Source organism: Linepithema humile, chromosome 5 (assembly GCF_040581485.1).
Source record: "Linepithema humile isolate Giens D197 chromosome 5, Lhum_UNIL_v1.0, whole genome shotgun sequence".
Classification (NCBI taxonomy): domain Eukaryota; kingdom Metazoa; phylum Arthropoda; class Insecta; order Hymenoptera; family Formicidae; genus Linepithema; species Linepithema humile.
In genome coordinates this window covers 15662442-15677957 of record NC_090132.1, presented here as the reverse complement: position 1 = coordinate 15677957, position 15516 = coordinate 15662442, and the positions used below count along the sequence as shown (strand labels likewise).

The 15516-nt window shown below is 38.0% G+C and overlaps 1 protein-coding gene across 9 annotated transcripts in view; it reads left to right on the top strand.

Annotated features, from left to right (window-relative positions):
* LOC105675839 (C3G guanyl-nucleotide exchange factor) overlaps positions 1-15516 on the top strand; it is a 70279-nt gene that overhangs the window by 49639 nt on the left and 5124 nt on the right. For 4 of the 9 annotated variants that reach the window (XM_012373284.2, XM_012373285.2, XM_012373277.2 and 1 more), the window contains 15 exons: positions 7319-7727; positions 8120-8344; positions 9037-9219; positions 9300-9607; positions 10377-10493; positions 11069-11385; positions 11485-11692; positions 12080-12103; positions 13235-13430; positions 13530-13788; positions 13867-14110; positions 14242-14256; positions 14367-14541; positions 14620-15264; positions 15339-15470. In XM_012373284.2, the coding sequence (XP_012228707.1) occupies positions 7319-7727; positions 8120-8344; positions 9037-9219; positions 9300-9607; positions 10377-10493; positions 11069-11385; positions 11485-11692; positions 12080-12103; positions 13235-13430; positions 13530-13788; positions 13867-14110; positions 14242-14256; positions 14367-14541; positions 14620-15264; positions 15339-15470 (3457 nt within the window). The remainder of the gene's footprint in view (positions 1-7318; positions 7728-8119; positions 8345-9036; positions 9220-9299; positions 9608-10376; positions 10494-11068; positions 11386-11484; positions 11693-12079; positions 12104-13234; positions 13431-13529; positions 13789-13866; positions 14111-14241; positions 14257-14366; positions 14542-14619; positions 15265-15338; positions 15471-15516) is intronic. The other 5 variants (XM_012373278.2, XM_012373282.2, XM_012373283.2 and 2 more) reach the window with 5 other exon arrangements.

The following is a 15516-nucleotide window of genomic DNA, read 5'->3' as shown; positions in this document are numbered from 1 at the left end:
CGATTATTTTACGAATCTGTTTTACGAAATCCGCTTGACAGCGCACGAAAAAATTGTTCTCTAGACTCTGCGCGAGTGTGTCTGTGTTGTGTCACAACAAAAAGCTGCGCGGCGATAAATCCATGGGCCTTGAGTCGCGCGGAAATCGCGATTTCGCGTGTCCTACGGTCGGCTAATTCGCCGTGGATGAGGAACGGGGAGGAAACGAGAGCCGCTATGTAAATACGCGAGATTTCCATAAAACAATTATACCGAGTTTCCGTTGTTTACCAGTCGCGGTAATGTCGTTCGTATAAATCCCATTTGGCGGGATGCACCGCCGGCCAATACCACCGCCAGGAACAACTGTGTAAACGCTCGAAATGCGAATCTCGGCGCTATTAAGCATTTGCGCGAACATCATTAACTCTCGTAATTGCTAATTAATTCGAATCCTGATCCGTGTCTTTCACAGCTTCGCCGTGTATCGGATTACGCCAGCTATCCGCGTGTTCGTTTTCAGTCTTGCGAGTAATATTCTGAAAAGATTTTTTGCCCAAGAAAGAAAATCCTAACGCGGCTCTCGGTGTAGCGAAATATTTATAAAATATTTAGATATATAGTTGAAATAAATTTTTTTCTTAAGCGTCACGTATTTCGCGTAACTTCAGCAAGAAACGTTAAACAAGCGCAAATATATGTTCTATGATAATTTATAGCTCAAACGCGTAATCCTGGAATAGCCAGCTTCAATTTCGATGCGGGAGGACATGTAAATTAATCTGGAGAGATTAGTTGGAATCATTTCGATTTACCGCCGCGATATATTAAGGGGATTAAGCGAAGTGCACGTAATATGTAATGAGGTTTTCCGTCGTAATTTATCCGGAGTGATACATTAATCATAATTTATCAAGAACGACGCATCTAATCTCGAACGATAATTCGATTGCATCTTCCTGCCCGCGCGCGCGCGCGCGCTTCCCTCGGGACATGCAATCCGCCACGATTTTACGAGAAGCACAATCGAGAATTAAACATTTATTACTCGTAAAAAATGAACTCGGCACGCCAGGGGAGATTATCAAGAGTGACGGGAGGTTGGCGGGGGGGGGGGGGAAGGGAGCGCATTCTTGGGCGACGGACGGTGTAATTAACAAGGCCGCGCTATCGAGAGCCAGGTTTTCATTAACGGGCCACATCGCGCACGTGGCACCAATATCGCCGCGGACGATATTACGTTCGTCTACCACCGGCCGTTATCACGGCGATGCAGCGCGCTCGGAGAACAGCGCCGTCGGCCGCGATAACTTTCCGCGTATGTCCCTTTAATCGTGCCGGCGTCGACCATTCATCATCGGGGAAAGCTCCTCGCCGCGGACACAATCGCGCGGGCGGGCGCGCGCGCACATAATGCGAGGAGAGCGCGAGAGCCGGCGCAACCCCTTTCCGAGCGCGCTCGTGTATTGTGCGTGTAGTACGTGCGGAATTCCCCGGCGCCCGATATTCCCGCTCCGTGCATCGCTATAAAGTCCGCGCGGCGGCCGCGCGCTGCCCGGCCGACCGCGCGGGATCTGGTGTCGAGACAGAATGCACCTGTTCGCAATTCTAATCGCGCCCGATCGCATTTCGGGGGGCTTTCTGCATTTTCCATAGCCGCGCATGCATGCGCGGGCGTTTCGCTTAAGCGCGTTTCGGTGGATTTACACCCCGCAGTACCGCGTAGCGAGAGTGCTGTGATCGATAAAGGGTGGGCTCGGAGAGAGTCGAAAGACACGGTGTCGAGCACTCGCGTGTTACACGACGTTAACAGCTATTTGGTTCCGTTTCGTGATCGGGGAGGAAAAGTATTACGGGGCGTATCGATTAGCTATTAGCGACACTCGAGGTGATTATGAATTATTTAACAGTTGAAAAGTATGTAAAGGCTTTTGCAAAATATTATTTGTCCATTTTTAGCTCTATTGCAGCGTTGTATTGCAGATCCGCTAGAAATATCGTGAAATAATTCGCACACTTGATTGTTAAACGTTAGAAAAACAACAAATGTATTATATTGTAAAAACATTTAATATTTTTTTCGCAGAATCGAAAATTTTTTTATTTTATTATTGATTTGTTAGAATAACATGTTGAATCTATTAGATATAGAGTGCAAAGAATTAAGCAATTATTTTGTTATACGCACGTTAACGTTGTTAATGACACATAAATAATATGTATTAACAGGAAAATGTTTATGTCAGCGGAAGGTATTCATAAATATGATTATTTCGTCATAAAGTTTCGCAGAGCACATTTTCCCACACTCTAAACATTCCGTATTCAAACTTGATCACGTCCCGCGGAGCGCCGTGTTTGCCACCGCATGAGAACACGTTATTTCACGAGTCAATAGCGCTTCGCTCGCAAATACATCATCAAATAAAACAATGTTTACTCTCGCGATAATTGATTCGTAATGTATCATACAGATCAGTTAATATTAGATTATTCTACACAAGTTCACATATATAATTCTTTATACATTTCCTCTCGTAAATTACGGTCATAGTTCTTTATCAGTCTTGCTTACAAATTTTTATATTATTTGTTTATTAATATTAATCAATTATTTATAAATACATTAATACATATATTATCATTTATTTATATTATCCTCACAATTGTTGTAATTATTAAAAGCAATTATCTACAAATATCAACTTTATACCTCAATTCATACTAAATTGCAATCCTTGTTACTTTTAATAATTCGGTTTCAAATTATTAAGAGTTACAACAATTACAACGAATCAAATGTTTTAACGCTCGCCGCAATGTTGATGAATGTCGCGAACTCGACCGTGCCGTGATACACCGCTTGACAAATGATACGAAAGGACCGCGGGAAATGATTCCATTTGTCTCCTACCGAGCGGTGCATGACGGTTTTGCATAATCGGACGTGTATAGGCACTTCGCGGGATCGCAGGATCCGCAAAATAATTCCGCGCGTCGCGGTTTGTAAATAACCGCGCCGCGTCTATTGTATCGCGTTCCCATATGTGCGCGCATTCCCACGGATAACACCGTGTGGGAGTCGAACGTGGTCCGTGAATGCAGTCAATCACGGCAATTTGCATCTCTCCTGTCTGCCGCGTGTTTCCTCCCCCCGCCCCCCTTCCCTTTCGTTTCGCCTCGTCTCGTCTCCTCTCTTGTTTCTCTCTCTCTCTCTGTGTGTTCTCATCTCCATTATCTCTATCGGCTTGTCGAACCTTGTGCCTTTGGCGCAAATCACGTCTGATTGAGATTTCAGGCCGAATTCGTGAATAGAACTTGATTTACCTGCGTACGCATCGACTGATCTCGCGCAGACTGCGCTGTGATGCCGGGCGAACGAGTGCCCGTTAAACCAACGCCGCGCCGCGTGTGAAAATCTCTGATAATCGACAAGTGAAACAATCCGCTTGCAATTTTCAAATCGTTTCGTTAAAGTAAAACGGAGTTTTGTCGTGTTTCATGTTAGAATTTCTCAATATTTTCAACTGTAATCTTTTATAAATTTGGCACACATATACAAAATATTTGGTTAGTTTGTGATATTTTTATTTATACCGAAAATGTATTAAGTATCGAGTTGCTATAATCAGGCAATATTTTTTTCTCAGTTAGTTAATTCTTGCCTTTCGGCTTTGAATGCCTCCCTTTGCAATCACTATATACAGTATTCAACCTTAAACCTCAAAACATTAAACGTTACACATTTAATATAACAAGACAGTCCTTTCTTTCAACAATCTGCTAAAATTCTTCTTCTATCATCGCTACTCGGAGTGTCTCTCTTCACTACTCTTTTTCTCTCTCTTTCCTTGCCTGCTCTATCTTTTTTATTATATTCTCAATCTTTTTCTGTCTTCTTTTATTAAATCTTTGATTTGTATATCGCTTTTGGTCGCTGTACATTCTCTCAAAATATGTATAAAGTTCTTTCTTCCTTTTCCACATACTCTGCATGTCTTTTTTTTCTCTGCCTTCCAATGTTGGCTTCCTTTCATTCCATTTCCGCATCTATATCTCGCTGTAAGGCTTTTCTGTTCTTCTTTTTTCTCTTTCCTTGCAGATATACTGCGTAATTCTTCTGTTGTTATGTCCGTATACATATTATTAAATCTCGATTTTTCCATTTTCCTCTCTTTATCTAATATTTTTTTCTTAATTCTTTACGAATTGAATTAATTTCGATGAATTAATCAAAGTAAATATTAGATATTTTATCCTTATTTTGATGTTATCACATTAAGATAAATCTAAAAAAATTTTATGAAGATTAGAAAAATAGTTTGCATTGTTTCAACTATGTGAAGATTTATTTACGCAAGATTATCGTATTCATCTTTTTATCATAGAATTGTAAAGAATTAAAGATTTTCTTGTTTTTTCTTAATATTCAAAGTCCAACATTTGAACGCAATCGCATTTTGTTTTATACAATAAACACAATAATCAATTATTTTTTATAAAGATGAACAAAGAGCATTAATGTTTTTTTTTTTTTTTTAAACAACGGTTAGTCAAATTCTGATAGTCGCAGTAGAAATCGAGTGCATTTGCATTGAGTCTTGCATTGTCTTGCAAGCTTTCATGCATACTCTCGCGTCTCTCGCGATATTTAAACAATACGCTACGATTTCTCTTCTTTGCACGTTGATGCGAAATATATGTGCATATTATTTAATAGCATAGTCTCCATAATGGTCCGCTATTAGTGATATGTATTTTTATTGTTTTGCGGTCGTTGAAATCTCTTTCTCGGCACCCTACACAACTTGAGTTGTGTACCCTCAATTTTCCCGCAAGCACTTTGTTCACAAAAGCAACGCTACTCATGAAACACTAAAGTTTCGTGGGAGAGCGGGGGATTTATGCGCCGTAATAAATTCACGAAGTTCATTCTGACGATGTTTATCGCTTCCATTACTTTTGCGCGAAAGCCGAAATGGCCCCGCGGACGGGGGGATATGTATCACGATGCATCGAACACGATGATAGCGCAGAAAAATATCGCTGCGATAAATTATTCAGCAAACCGAGCGATCGATACACAATACCGATATGTCATGTGATATGCGAAGAATATTTGAAGATCGCCAAGGCTTGACTGGTGGAATTTAATTTGCATGCTTAATTTTTATGTATTGTACGTGTGAATATTATTAATGTTGCATTAAGATCAACAATTATTTTTATTGCATTCGGCACTTACATGCGGTATCTTAAAATTATTTCTATTTACATTTTTGTTTTGAATAGTATAAATCAAGAAATTTATACAATTATACAAAAATAAATATTTGTTATCAAAGTTTAAACAGTTTATTTTCTTTTACTATTTAATCATATTTATTGTAGCGGTTTGACAACTCTTTAATTCCTTGAAAAAAAAAAATCATTGAAACATTTTCGGTTTACACATGGCAGCTTTAAGCATCCTTAGAAAGAAAGCAGCTTATCGTATTTTCGATATAAATCATCTTCTCTCAGTTTTAAAAGTTGAATGTACGAATCATGCATTTGATAGCAGATCTGCATTGTATATTGTTTTAATTTTTATTACAAATATTTTTTTAATAACAACTTTGCAAAAATCTTTTATTCTTATATAAAGACAATTTTACAGAAATACAATTTTCTTTATTTAAATTTTTTTCCACTTTATAAGCAATTTGATGCAAAGCATTATTTAATTGTTGCTGCCAATAATAAATTATTACTTATTTCATGATAAAACTAAATTCACTAATATTACCAAACTAAAAAAAATTAATAGCTGTTGTATTATGATCCTCGTACGTGACACAAAGGACCATTATCGATTGTCGATTCACGATGCAGCGAATGGCGGGCGAAAAAAGGCAAGATCGGTGTTCTATGGTTTCTCCGGGAAGTCCGGGAGGGGTGGAAAAACGTTTCCTGGGTACTTAGATCTCGCTATAACACCGCAGACACATTACACGTCCGGTGCACCGGTGCTACGTTGCCGCCGCAGCCGTTTTCGTTTTAATTCAAGTGCACGGCTGGCATTAGCACTCCGTGGAAAAAGGTAAAACGCTGCGTCTGGCGGTGTGCAACGGTTGCTCGTCGCGTACACGTGTGCACCGGAGCTGACAGTATAACTGCGCCCTGCAGTGAAGTTCGATGTTCGTTGACCCCCATATATATATCCAGAAAAATATTGCCTGCATATCGTAAAATTGTGCGCACCGTAGAATCGTGTGGGTGAAACCTTTTTTCGGCTATTTCGCCCGTGGCGACTCATCTGCCGGTTTTGTTTTATCGAGACACTGTAAGCGCGTAACGACGCGACCATTATGCACGTACAGTCATCCGATGTTTTTCTGTTGCACATTTCTCCACTCGGAGTTTTTATTTTAAAAATCGAGAATTGGACCAAAAAATTGAACAGCGATGAAAATAGAACGAGTTAGAAGAGAGTTGACTCTGTTCTTATGAGTTTTTAGTAGAATAATTAAGAAAATAATATTGTATTATTATAATGAATACATTTTTTTCTATATCTTTGAGATATTAAATTTTATTTAAAAAGATTTTTAAATTTGCTAAAATTTGTTATAGCAAATGAAAATCACTGCGCTAAAAGGTTTGAAAAGCTTTCACTGAATTGCGAAGTTATACTGGCTTTTCAAGATTTTAAATTTGCCATTGTTAACGTTATACATTTAATCCGAAAAAAGTACGTGTGTAAATGTTTTTAAAAAGAGTAAATAAACAGACAAAATATAGGCACTTGTTTGATTGTCAACTTTTTATTTCTGCACTTTTATTTTTTGATACGCGTTGAATCATGGAAATATGAAAAGTTATTATTACATAACAAAATATTGTTTAAAAAAATATTTCTAAGTGGTATGTAGTATTTTTAATTACACAATTAAACTTAGATCAAATAATGAATAAACCTTAAGTACCTAATTTAGAGTGATGAAATACAAATATAATGTCAATATATGAGACTAAAAGTTAAAATTATGAAACGCGATTCGTACTATGAGAGGATTATTCAAACAGTCACTACAAAATTAAAAAATTGAATTTAATATATAAAATACATAAATGTTGTAAAAAATGTTACTCACAATCAGATCATAAAATGCGCAACGTGCAATCACATTTTGCGTGATAAAATATTCAAATCAAGCTCATATGTTTGAAATATTGCACAGCCGCGTTAAATTTTACATTCTGGAGCGCGGAATTAAGATAAAAAGGAATGAAATATCTAAAATGGCGGTATAATTTTGAATTTTCTAACATCAAGATGGAATGCTTCTTGTTGCAGAAGTCGAGGAGCGCTCCGGCGGGAAGGCGCGCGGCGGTAAACTAGCGCGTCGTGCGCGCTCCTTCAAGGAGGACTTTCTGGAAAAGCTCTCCCACATGCGGTCTCCTGGTAGCGGCAGCGGTGGCGGCGGAGGCAGCGGGGCGGCCACGAGGGCCGCCTCGCCCTCGTCACCGCGTACGCCGCGAGACAAGAGCGCACCGGGCTGCAACGACTCCGGCACCGCTGTGGATAAGAATCCCTTACGCGATCTGCACATTCACGTACGGCAGGTGCAGCTGGCACTGCTCCACTTCCGGGATGTCGTGTCCAAGAAGAAACTCGAGATGCTGCCCGGCAACGGCACGATCGTCCTCGATACCGTTACCACGATACACAACGCGTTGAAATCCTATTTGCTCTATGATAACAGGTGAGTGTTGATTGTGCCTTTTGAAATGGAATCTTATCAGCGATTGATTTCGCTGCACTTTATTCGTTCAAGATGTTTTACATTATTGATTTTATCTCCTGAAAGAAGAATCTTGTTCGGCACTTGACTTAATTGTATTTTACTTGCCTTTAATTAAAGTCCCTTTGTATCGTTGATCTTATTTTCTGAAAATAGAGCCCTGTCGGTAATTGATTCAGCAGCATTTTATTTGCCCTCGGTTTACATTTTTTTCACAATAGAAATCTGTTTTACGATAAATGACGACGTCACGTATGAAAGAGAGTAATGTAATTCTCGTTTGGATCTGATTTAAAGTAAAATATCGATTTACATTTCTGTGTCTCTAATTTTATATTCTGGTATTGTTGCAGCTCCACGTTGGGATCCGCCACGAATCAAGTATACCAAGCACTAGCGCAGTTGCTGAAACTCTGCGACGATGTATTATTGCACGGTGATCAGTCCTCCGCTTTGGACACCGAAAACGTGACGCACGTTATTGGGTTGGTGGAGGAAGCGGTGAAAAATTTAGTAGCCCTGGCGCACGAGAAGATCGCTAATAAGCAGAAACCAGCGTCTGCGGCAAATAGTAACAGGTAATTTTAAGAGAAATGTAATTTTGGAATATAATAAATTGAAAACCATCATGCTTCAGCATAACAAACAAAAAGAAAATTATTCTTCTGCCATCACGTAACAATATTGAACAAAAAAAATATTAAAAATGAAGAGAAAAATTATAAGCATGAATGCATTAGTATAAAAATTTAAAAACCTGGAAATGGAATAATATCCAATTTTAATACTATATATAATTTGGCTTTATATTTTATATCGAGAAATAATATATGGTTGGTACGCGGAATTAATATTAATTAGCATGAAATATTTTGATAAAAATGATAAAAAAAACCATATTGATGTCGAAACGAAAATTGAAACGGAGTAGATTGTGAGTAAAGCTAGAACGAGTGCTGTAACATGGCACGTCGCTGAATGTTGAACGTGACATAGCAATAGAGAGTTAGATAATCATACGATTATCTTAGATGGAGAATTCTCTATCGTTATTTCTCGCTTAGCATTCAGAAGCGTTCAGCGCGAATAGCGCCAAATAACGCGCGTGTTACAGCATTCTGAACTTTAATTATGAATAATCTTTTTTAGCATTTTGTGGAGATAATTTCAATTTTGAAGTTTGTGTAAATTTGAATTTGATCAATTATCAATACAGAGTTTGCAGTATCGTTTTCAAAACGAATTATAACATAAGAATGATGTGTTACAGAACTTCTGGTTATGGATCGGAACTAACGCAAAGAAACTCTCTGCCGGACATACCGTTGACGCCAAGAGAACGGCAGATCTTGGAGCAAACAGCGGCGAGCAGTAGTCTGGTTCGCAGCTCGCATAGTTCGGAGTCGATTTTACGGGATTCTAGTCCACCCCCGAAACCCCCGCTACCCGACAGGTAACACTCGTTTCGAGTATAAGCAAGCGGATGATAAATCACGCGTCGGTTGAACATAGAAATAGCCCGATCCCTTGTAGAACAAATGTGTGTTTGTCGGAGGAAAACAGCTCGTCTGGCACACCTCCTCCGTTACCGCCGAAGAGAAGAACGAGGACCCAGCAGCTCCTCGACGAGTCGGAGGGTCTTCTGGCATCTAGTCTTGATAGAGTATCCCTTCGAAGTCGATCCCCGGAGGACTCGTCGTCGCTTCTGAGCGCGTCCGCCGGTAGTTTGGATTCGGCTCTGAATCATTCCCGAGATGAGGACGAGATTCGAGCTATAATGGGACCAAATGACGAGTCTTTGAATGACAGTATGGACCTAAGTCTCATGGCTACTATTCAAGGTATTTTGGGCGCTTTACACTTGAAATTTTTCTTTCGCATCGCTGCGTCATTCAAATTTAATTTTTAATATCTCGTACACGACGAGATATCGTGTTGTAACAAAAAATAATAGTGAAATGCATGCGACACTAATCTTACAATTAGTAACGTTTCGCTGTACTTTAGTTTCTGAATCATGTGTGTCTGGTAAGGCGATTGCTGTGAATACATTCCCATATGTGTAAGACGAGCGGTCAGCGCTTACTCAGTATGTCAGTTTGGTATTCCACTTGTCTCAGTCAACAACTGAACGTTTGTCGGAACTGTTTCTATTGCTGGTTACGCGACGCGCTGTTTTAGTATCGAGAAGAATTTGCGATTATTATAGATATGGGATATTGTCAAGCTTAATATACACCGTGGTTAATAATAAGGATGTGAAGTACAAAAAGTATGTGAAACTAAATATAAATTAGCTCCGAAGCTAAGTATAAGTTAGCTATGAATACATTTCAGGAGTTTTGTATAATATCGGGTATTTATATATATATTATATATATATATATTATATATATATTATGCTTATCATAAACTTATATTAGATAATCAATGCATGCTATTTTTATGAAAGAAAAATTGCCGTTATTAATATTTTTTGATAAATATATTATTATATATATTTACAACATTAGACGTGAGTTTATTTGTGTATTTATTTTTCTATATTTTATGTTATAATCTTCGATTATGCGTTTATTGCAAAATAATATATATTCTGTATCATTGTAGGCATGCAAGTTAATGGTACTTCAAACTGTAATTGCTGGGATGGGTCTGAAACTAGTATACCAAGTACTATGTTGCTAGGCCAACAAACGCCTCAAGAAATGCTTAGTCCATTCACTGGTGTGTAATTTTTTTTTATTATACAAATAAGTAGCATGATGACGAAACAAATTAATAAATTGGCGAGATTGATAAAATTTGAAAAACGTATATATTTCTCTTACACACGTAAAACGATAATGAAAGAAGCAATTTACAAATTAAAATTATACAAATTAAAAGTGTTTTAATTTATTTATTTTTTTTTTTTAAATAAAGTATTCCAAAACTGCAAACGCATGCAAAAGGGAAGGAAAAATGCCAGAGATAAAATTACGCAAGAATTCCTGAAATAGTTAGTGGAACAAGTTGCGTGGGTGGAATCGACCTTCCGACCGCATGAATAAACAGTATCTTATACATCTTCGCTCAAGTCGAACGGCGAGATCGAACAGTCACTCTTTTCTCTTTCACTTCATATCACAGTGCTATTATAAAGCATACTTTATGTAAAATGTCACATAGATCTAGTTTCAATTGGGAACATGTCAAAATGTTTTTTCGTAAGGAACAAGCTTTCTTGTCACTTTTATATATTTTCTTTTGGTGTCTCCGATTGCTCTAATTAAACTTGCTTTTCATTTATTTTGTTCCAGGCATAGAAGGGAAGATGGAGCGATTGTCTACTCAAACACAGGAATCAGGCTTTGTTTCGATGCACTCGCAGCGAAGTTCATCCCAAAGTTACACCGCGTCCAGCATGACGTCCAAGAGATCGTCGCAGCAGAGCAGCATTAGTTATAATTCTCAATCGTTTAGTGCGCAACAACAGTCGTTCTCTCAGACCAAATCATCCTCGGATAGTAACGGCTCTATTTTTACACAGAAGACCATGACTAGTTCCAAAAGTACTGTTAGCACGACTAATGTATCTGGAAACGGAGACCCAGCTTTATTGGAGAAACTGGTAAATGTGGGTGTTGTTACGTTTTTTTTTATGTTTCACACATTTTTATCTCATTTTTTGTACTCTAATTTTCTCTTCACAACGTAACTTTAATAATGTACACAGGAAATGGAATCGGTAGCTACGTCCGATTCTAACGGAGTGCCTCCGGCGTTGCCGGAGAAGCGATCCAAAAGAAGGAAAGAACGTCAGCCATCGCAGTACGATAATGTACCAGAAAATGAGCATTTATCCACGTGCAGTTTGCACACCAGCAACGGAGACAGTCCGGATGCCAGCAAGCCGCCTCCTCTGCCTCTGAAAAAACGTCACAGTGAGTAATCTCTTTAACACTTATCGATATTGGCAATAATAAAAAAAGCGCGCAGAATAAGAGTGTTGGTGTTGGTGCTTCATTTCTCGATTGTCAATTTTAAAATTACACGACTTTGACGAAAAAATGCTACGTTGACAAATTTTTCAAGAAACTAATGTAATAATCTCTAAAATAATATTATGTTCTTTATATTCTTTTTATGTTCTCTAAAATCAAACAGTAAAAGGATCTTTCTTAACAAGATCTGGTGCCTTAAATGTCTCTTTACTGTTTGACTTTTTTCTCAGATTTGATCGCGATGTAGTTAAATAAAATTATAGTAGACATTCCAAATTACTTTTTGGTAGTGGGTTAAAACTGATGCAATTGTTTTGTATCCCCCAGTGTTCCAATCAGTGGCATATTCTGGTAAGTGGGATCCTCTGCCCACACAATATTCAACTACCCCCAGCAAACACTTTCACGCTAAGTTAATGTGTCCTATGTTTCATATATTTACATCAAATTTTAATTCCAGGCTTCTTGCGGCATGTTTACTGTTATTCTATTTTTTTTATCTAGGACATTCTTAGAACACGATTTTGTGTTTGATATTGAGCTTGAACTTTTATTAATAATTGCAGTTTTGTGGCTTATTTTTTCATTCTTGCGGAAATTTTAGCTATGACACTCAATGATTATGCTAATCGAGAAAAATATACTAAATATACATAATTAATACTGTTTATTTTTTATTATAATCTATTTTCATGATTGATCCATATTTGTCTTTTGAAAATTACTGATAATTTTCATAATTTTGAAAAATATTTATTACGAATTTTTATGATTATATCAAACACATACTGATTTACTTTTGTGTATTTGAGATAAAAAATTCCATGGGTTTTATACAATTTATTAACACAAATGTAAAAAAAATCATTCTTGCAAGTTGATGTGGGCGCTATAATCTTTCTTTAATTAATTTGACCTTTTCCATTAATAGTCGGTTAATTCATCTCCGTCAGCCGTTGAACTGAATTAAAGCTTAGTTTCCATTTCTATTTCAAGACAAACGGACTAAAACCGACTAAAAGTGAAACATGAAATCTTAACTTTCACGGTATTTTTTTAACGAAACCTGCAATCACTACAGCACTTCGCTTTCGCGATACAAAAGCTCAATTGTTGAAGTATATCATACGACACGCAGCAATACGAAAGATGCTGTTCAAAAGATTCCACTCTTACTCCAGTGAGTTTGACTTTTTCAGTTTTATACACACGTGGCTTATCGAAATAACAATCACACGACAATATTTGCTTGCGCATCAGTGTTTTTACACGATTCATACACCATGTGCCTTAATATCTTATTGCAGCATACGTCATGCTTGTATTCATCGACTGTATTATACGCCATTCAGTTTTTATTTAGAATAATTTATAATAACAAGAATTACTCTCTCTCTCTCACTCTCTCTCTCACTCTCTCTCTCTCTTTCTCGGAACTCTTACGAAAATCCACATTAATCCGTACACTTGAATGCATTTCAGTCATGGCGTACATGGAGATGTTTGGAAACTGCTCCCACAGTAATAACGATTTCATCTCCGGTCTCGGTACTCGGCATTCTGTAGCAGCCTACAACTCGATGCAAGCAGAATGGCAGCAACATGAGATGTCTCTTACCACAACACAATCATGTTCCTTTATGGCGCACACCGTGACTGAATTACGTGACAGCTCAAGGTACGTATTTCTATGATACACAATTCATGCATTCTTCCTACCTTTTTTTTTTACAGATAGTTTCGATAACATCTTCTTGACAATTGTTTTCTTTTCCAGCCTTTCTATGACTCCAGCACCGACTTTAGTATCGGTAGATGCAACAAATAATTCTAGTCTGCCGCCGGCGTTACCACCAAAGAGATCTCGTTCCATCAAATCAAACTCTACACCTCCGCCGATATCGCCGAAACCTACGATCAGTATGCAAAGTATTAATAACTCGGATCCCCTCGTGACATCAACGCCCCTGAAGCCAGACGAGCCAGCTCACGTGCAAGAGAAGAAAGACGTTACACCTTCCACTCCAGTGAAATCGGTAAATCTCGATGTAATAAATTGGCTGCTGTATTGGAGATCATTAACATTCACGGCGGTATAATTTTTTTTATTTCAGAATAATAATATTATCTTGGACGCAGCATTGCCGTCGTCCAGGCCGGCTAGTAATGCGCTTTCTTCCATATCAGTTGACGAAAACACTCTTGAACTGAGGGACGTCGATCAAGACGACAGTATTTTAGACGAATTAGACATTAGCAAATACTTGGTATTGAAGAAAGCGGAAGAGGAAGGGCCGGATATACGCGGTGGACATCCCGATGCATTACTAATCCATGCGACGAAAGCGAACAAACACGGTATGGTACTTTTTCTTTTATTATTTATCGATCAAGTATTCACAACTAATGAACGAATTCAGTTTTCAAAAATGTATAATAATTTTTCAATCATATTATTTATTATATCGTATGTTTTACATGCTGCGTAGATGAGAAAGAATCAGGTAATTGATGTATTAATCATGAAAATGATAAATGAATCATGAAAACTGTGTGTGATATAATAAGACGTTAGATGAACTAAATTTCAGAAGAAATGTATACTTTTTTTCAGACTTTCTATATCAAGAGGCGTTCTTAACGACGTACAGAACCTTTATACAGCCGTTAGAACTAATTCGAAAGCTACACAGACGCCATCAACGTTTTTCGTGTTCTCCAGATGTCGTCAAGCAAAGAGCCGCGCGCGAAGCGTTTTCCTTATTAGTTAGAGTCGTCAGTGATTTAACGTAAACAAAAATTTTTATTCACACTTATTATTCTTATAGCTTTAGAATAAAATCTGATGCAATTAATTATTTCTACAGAATATCCGATCTCGACGACGTTCTTCTGCAAACTCTAATGGAATTTGTGCAGCAATTGGTGTGCAGCGGGGATCTCACGATGGCCAAAGCGTTGCGAGTTAAGATTTTAGAGAAGCACAGTCTCAAGCAGCTGCAAGCGGCACAGCCGATTCTCTCGTCTTTAAGTGTAACAACGAAGCAGGCATCTCTGTTGGACTTCAAAAGCGAACAGATCGCGGAACAAATGACACTGCTCGATGCCGATTTGTTCATGAAAATAGAAATTCCAGAAGTGCTGATCTGGGCGCAGGAGCAGAACGAGGAGAGAAGTCCGAATCTTACGAGATTCACTGAGCATTTCAACAAAATGTCGTACTGGGCACGATCTAGGATACTAGAACATCGATTAGAAAATGAGGCGAAAGACAGGGAGAAATACGTTGTAAAGTTCATCAAAATAATGAAACACCTTAGGAAGATTAACAATTTCAATAGCTATCTCGCATTGTTGTCTGCACTGGACAGTGCACCCATTAGGAGACTCGAGTGGCAGAAGCATATTACGGAAGGTCTCAAGGAGTATTGCGCCCTCATCGACAGCTCTAGCAGTTTCCGAGCCTATAGACAAGCTCTAGCAGATACACAACCACCATGTATTCCTTATATGTGAGTGTTTGTTATTAAAAAAATGCGAATATCCTCGTATATTTCTCTAACAATGCGCACGCGTATTCTTCCAGCGGACTTGTTTTACAAGATCTTACGTTTGTGCATATTGGAAATAGCGATTTATTACCAGATGGCACTATAAACTTCTCAAAGAGATGGCAACAATATAACATTGTTGAAAATATGAAAAGATTTAAGAAAGGGTGATTATCTCCGTTTTTACTAATTCGATAATAAATTTTGATACTC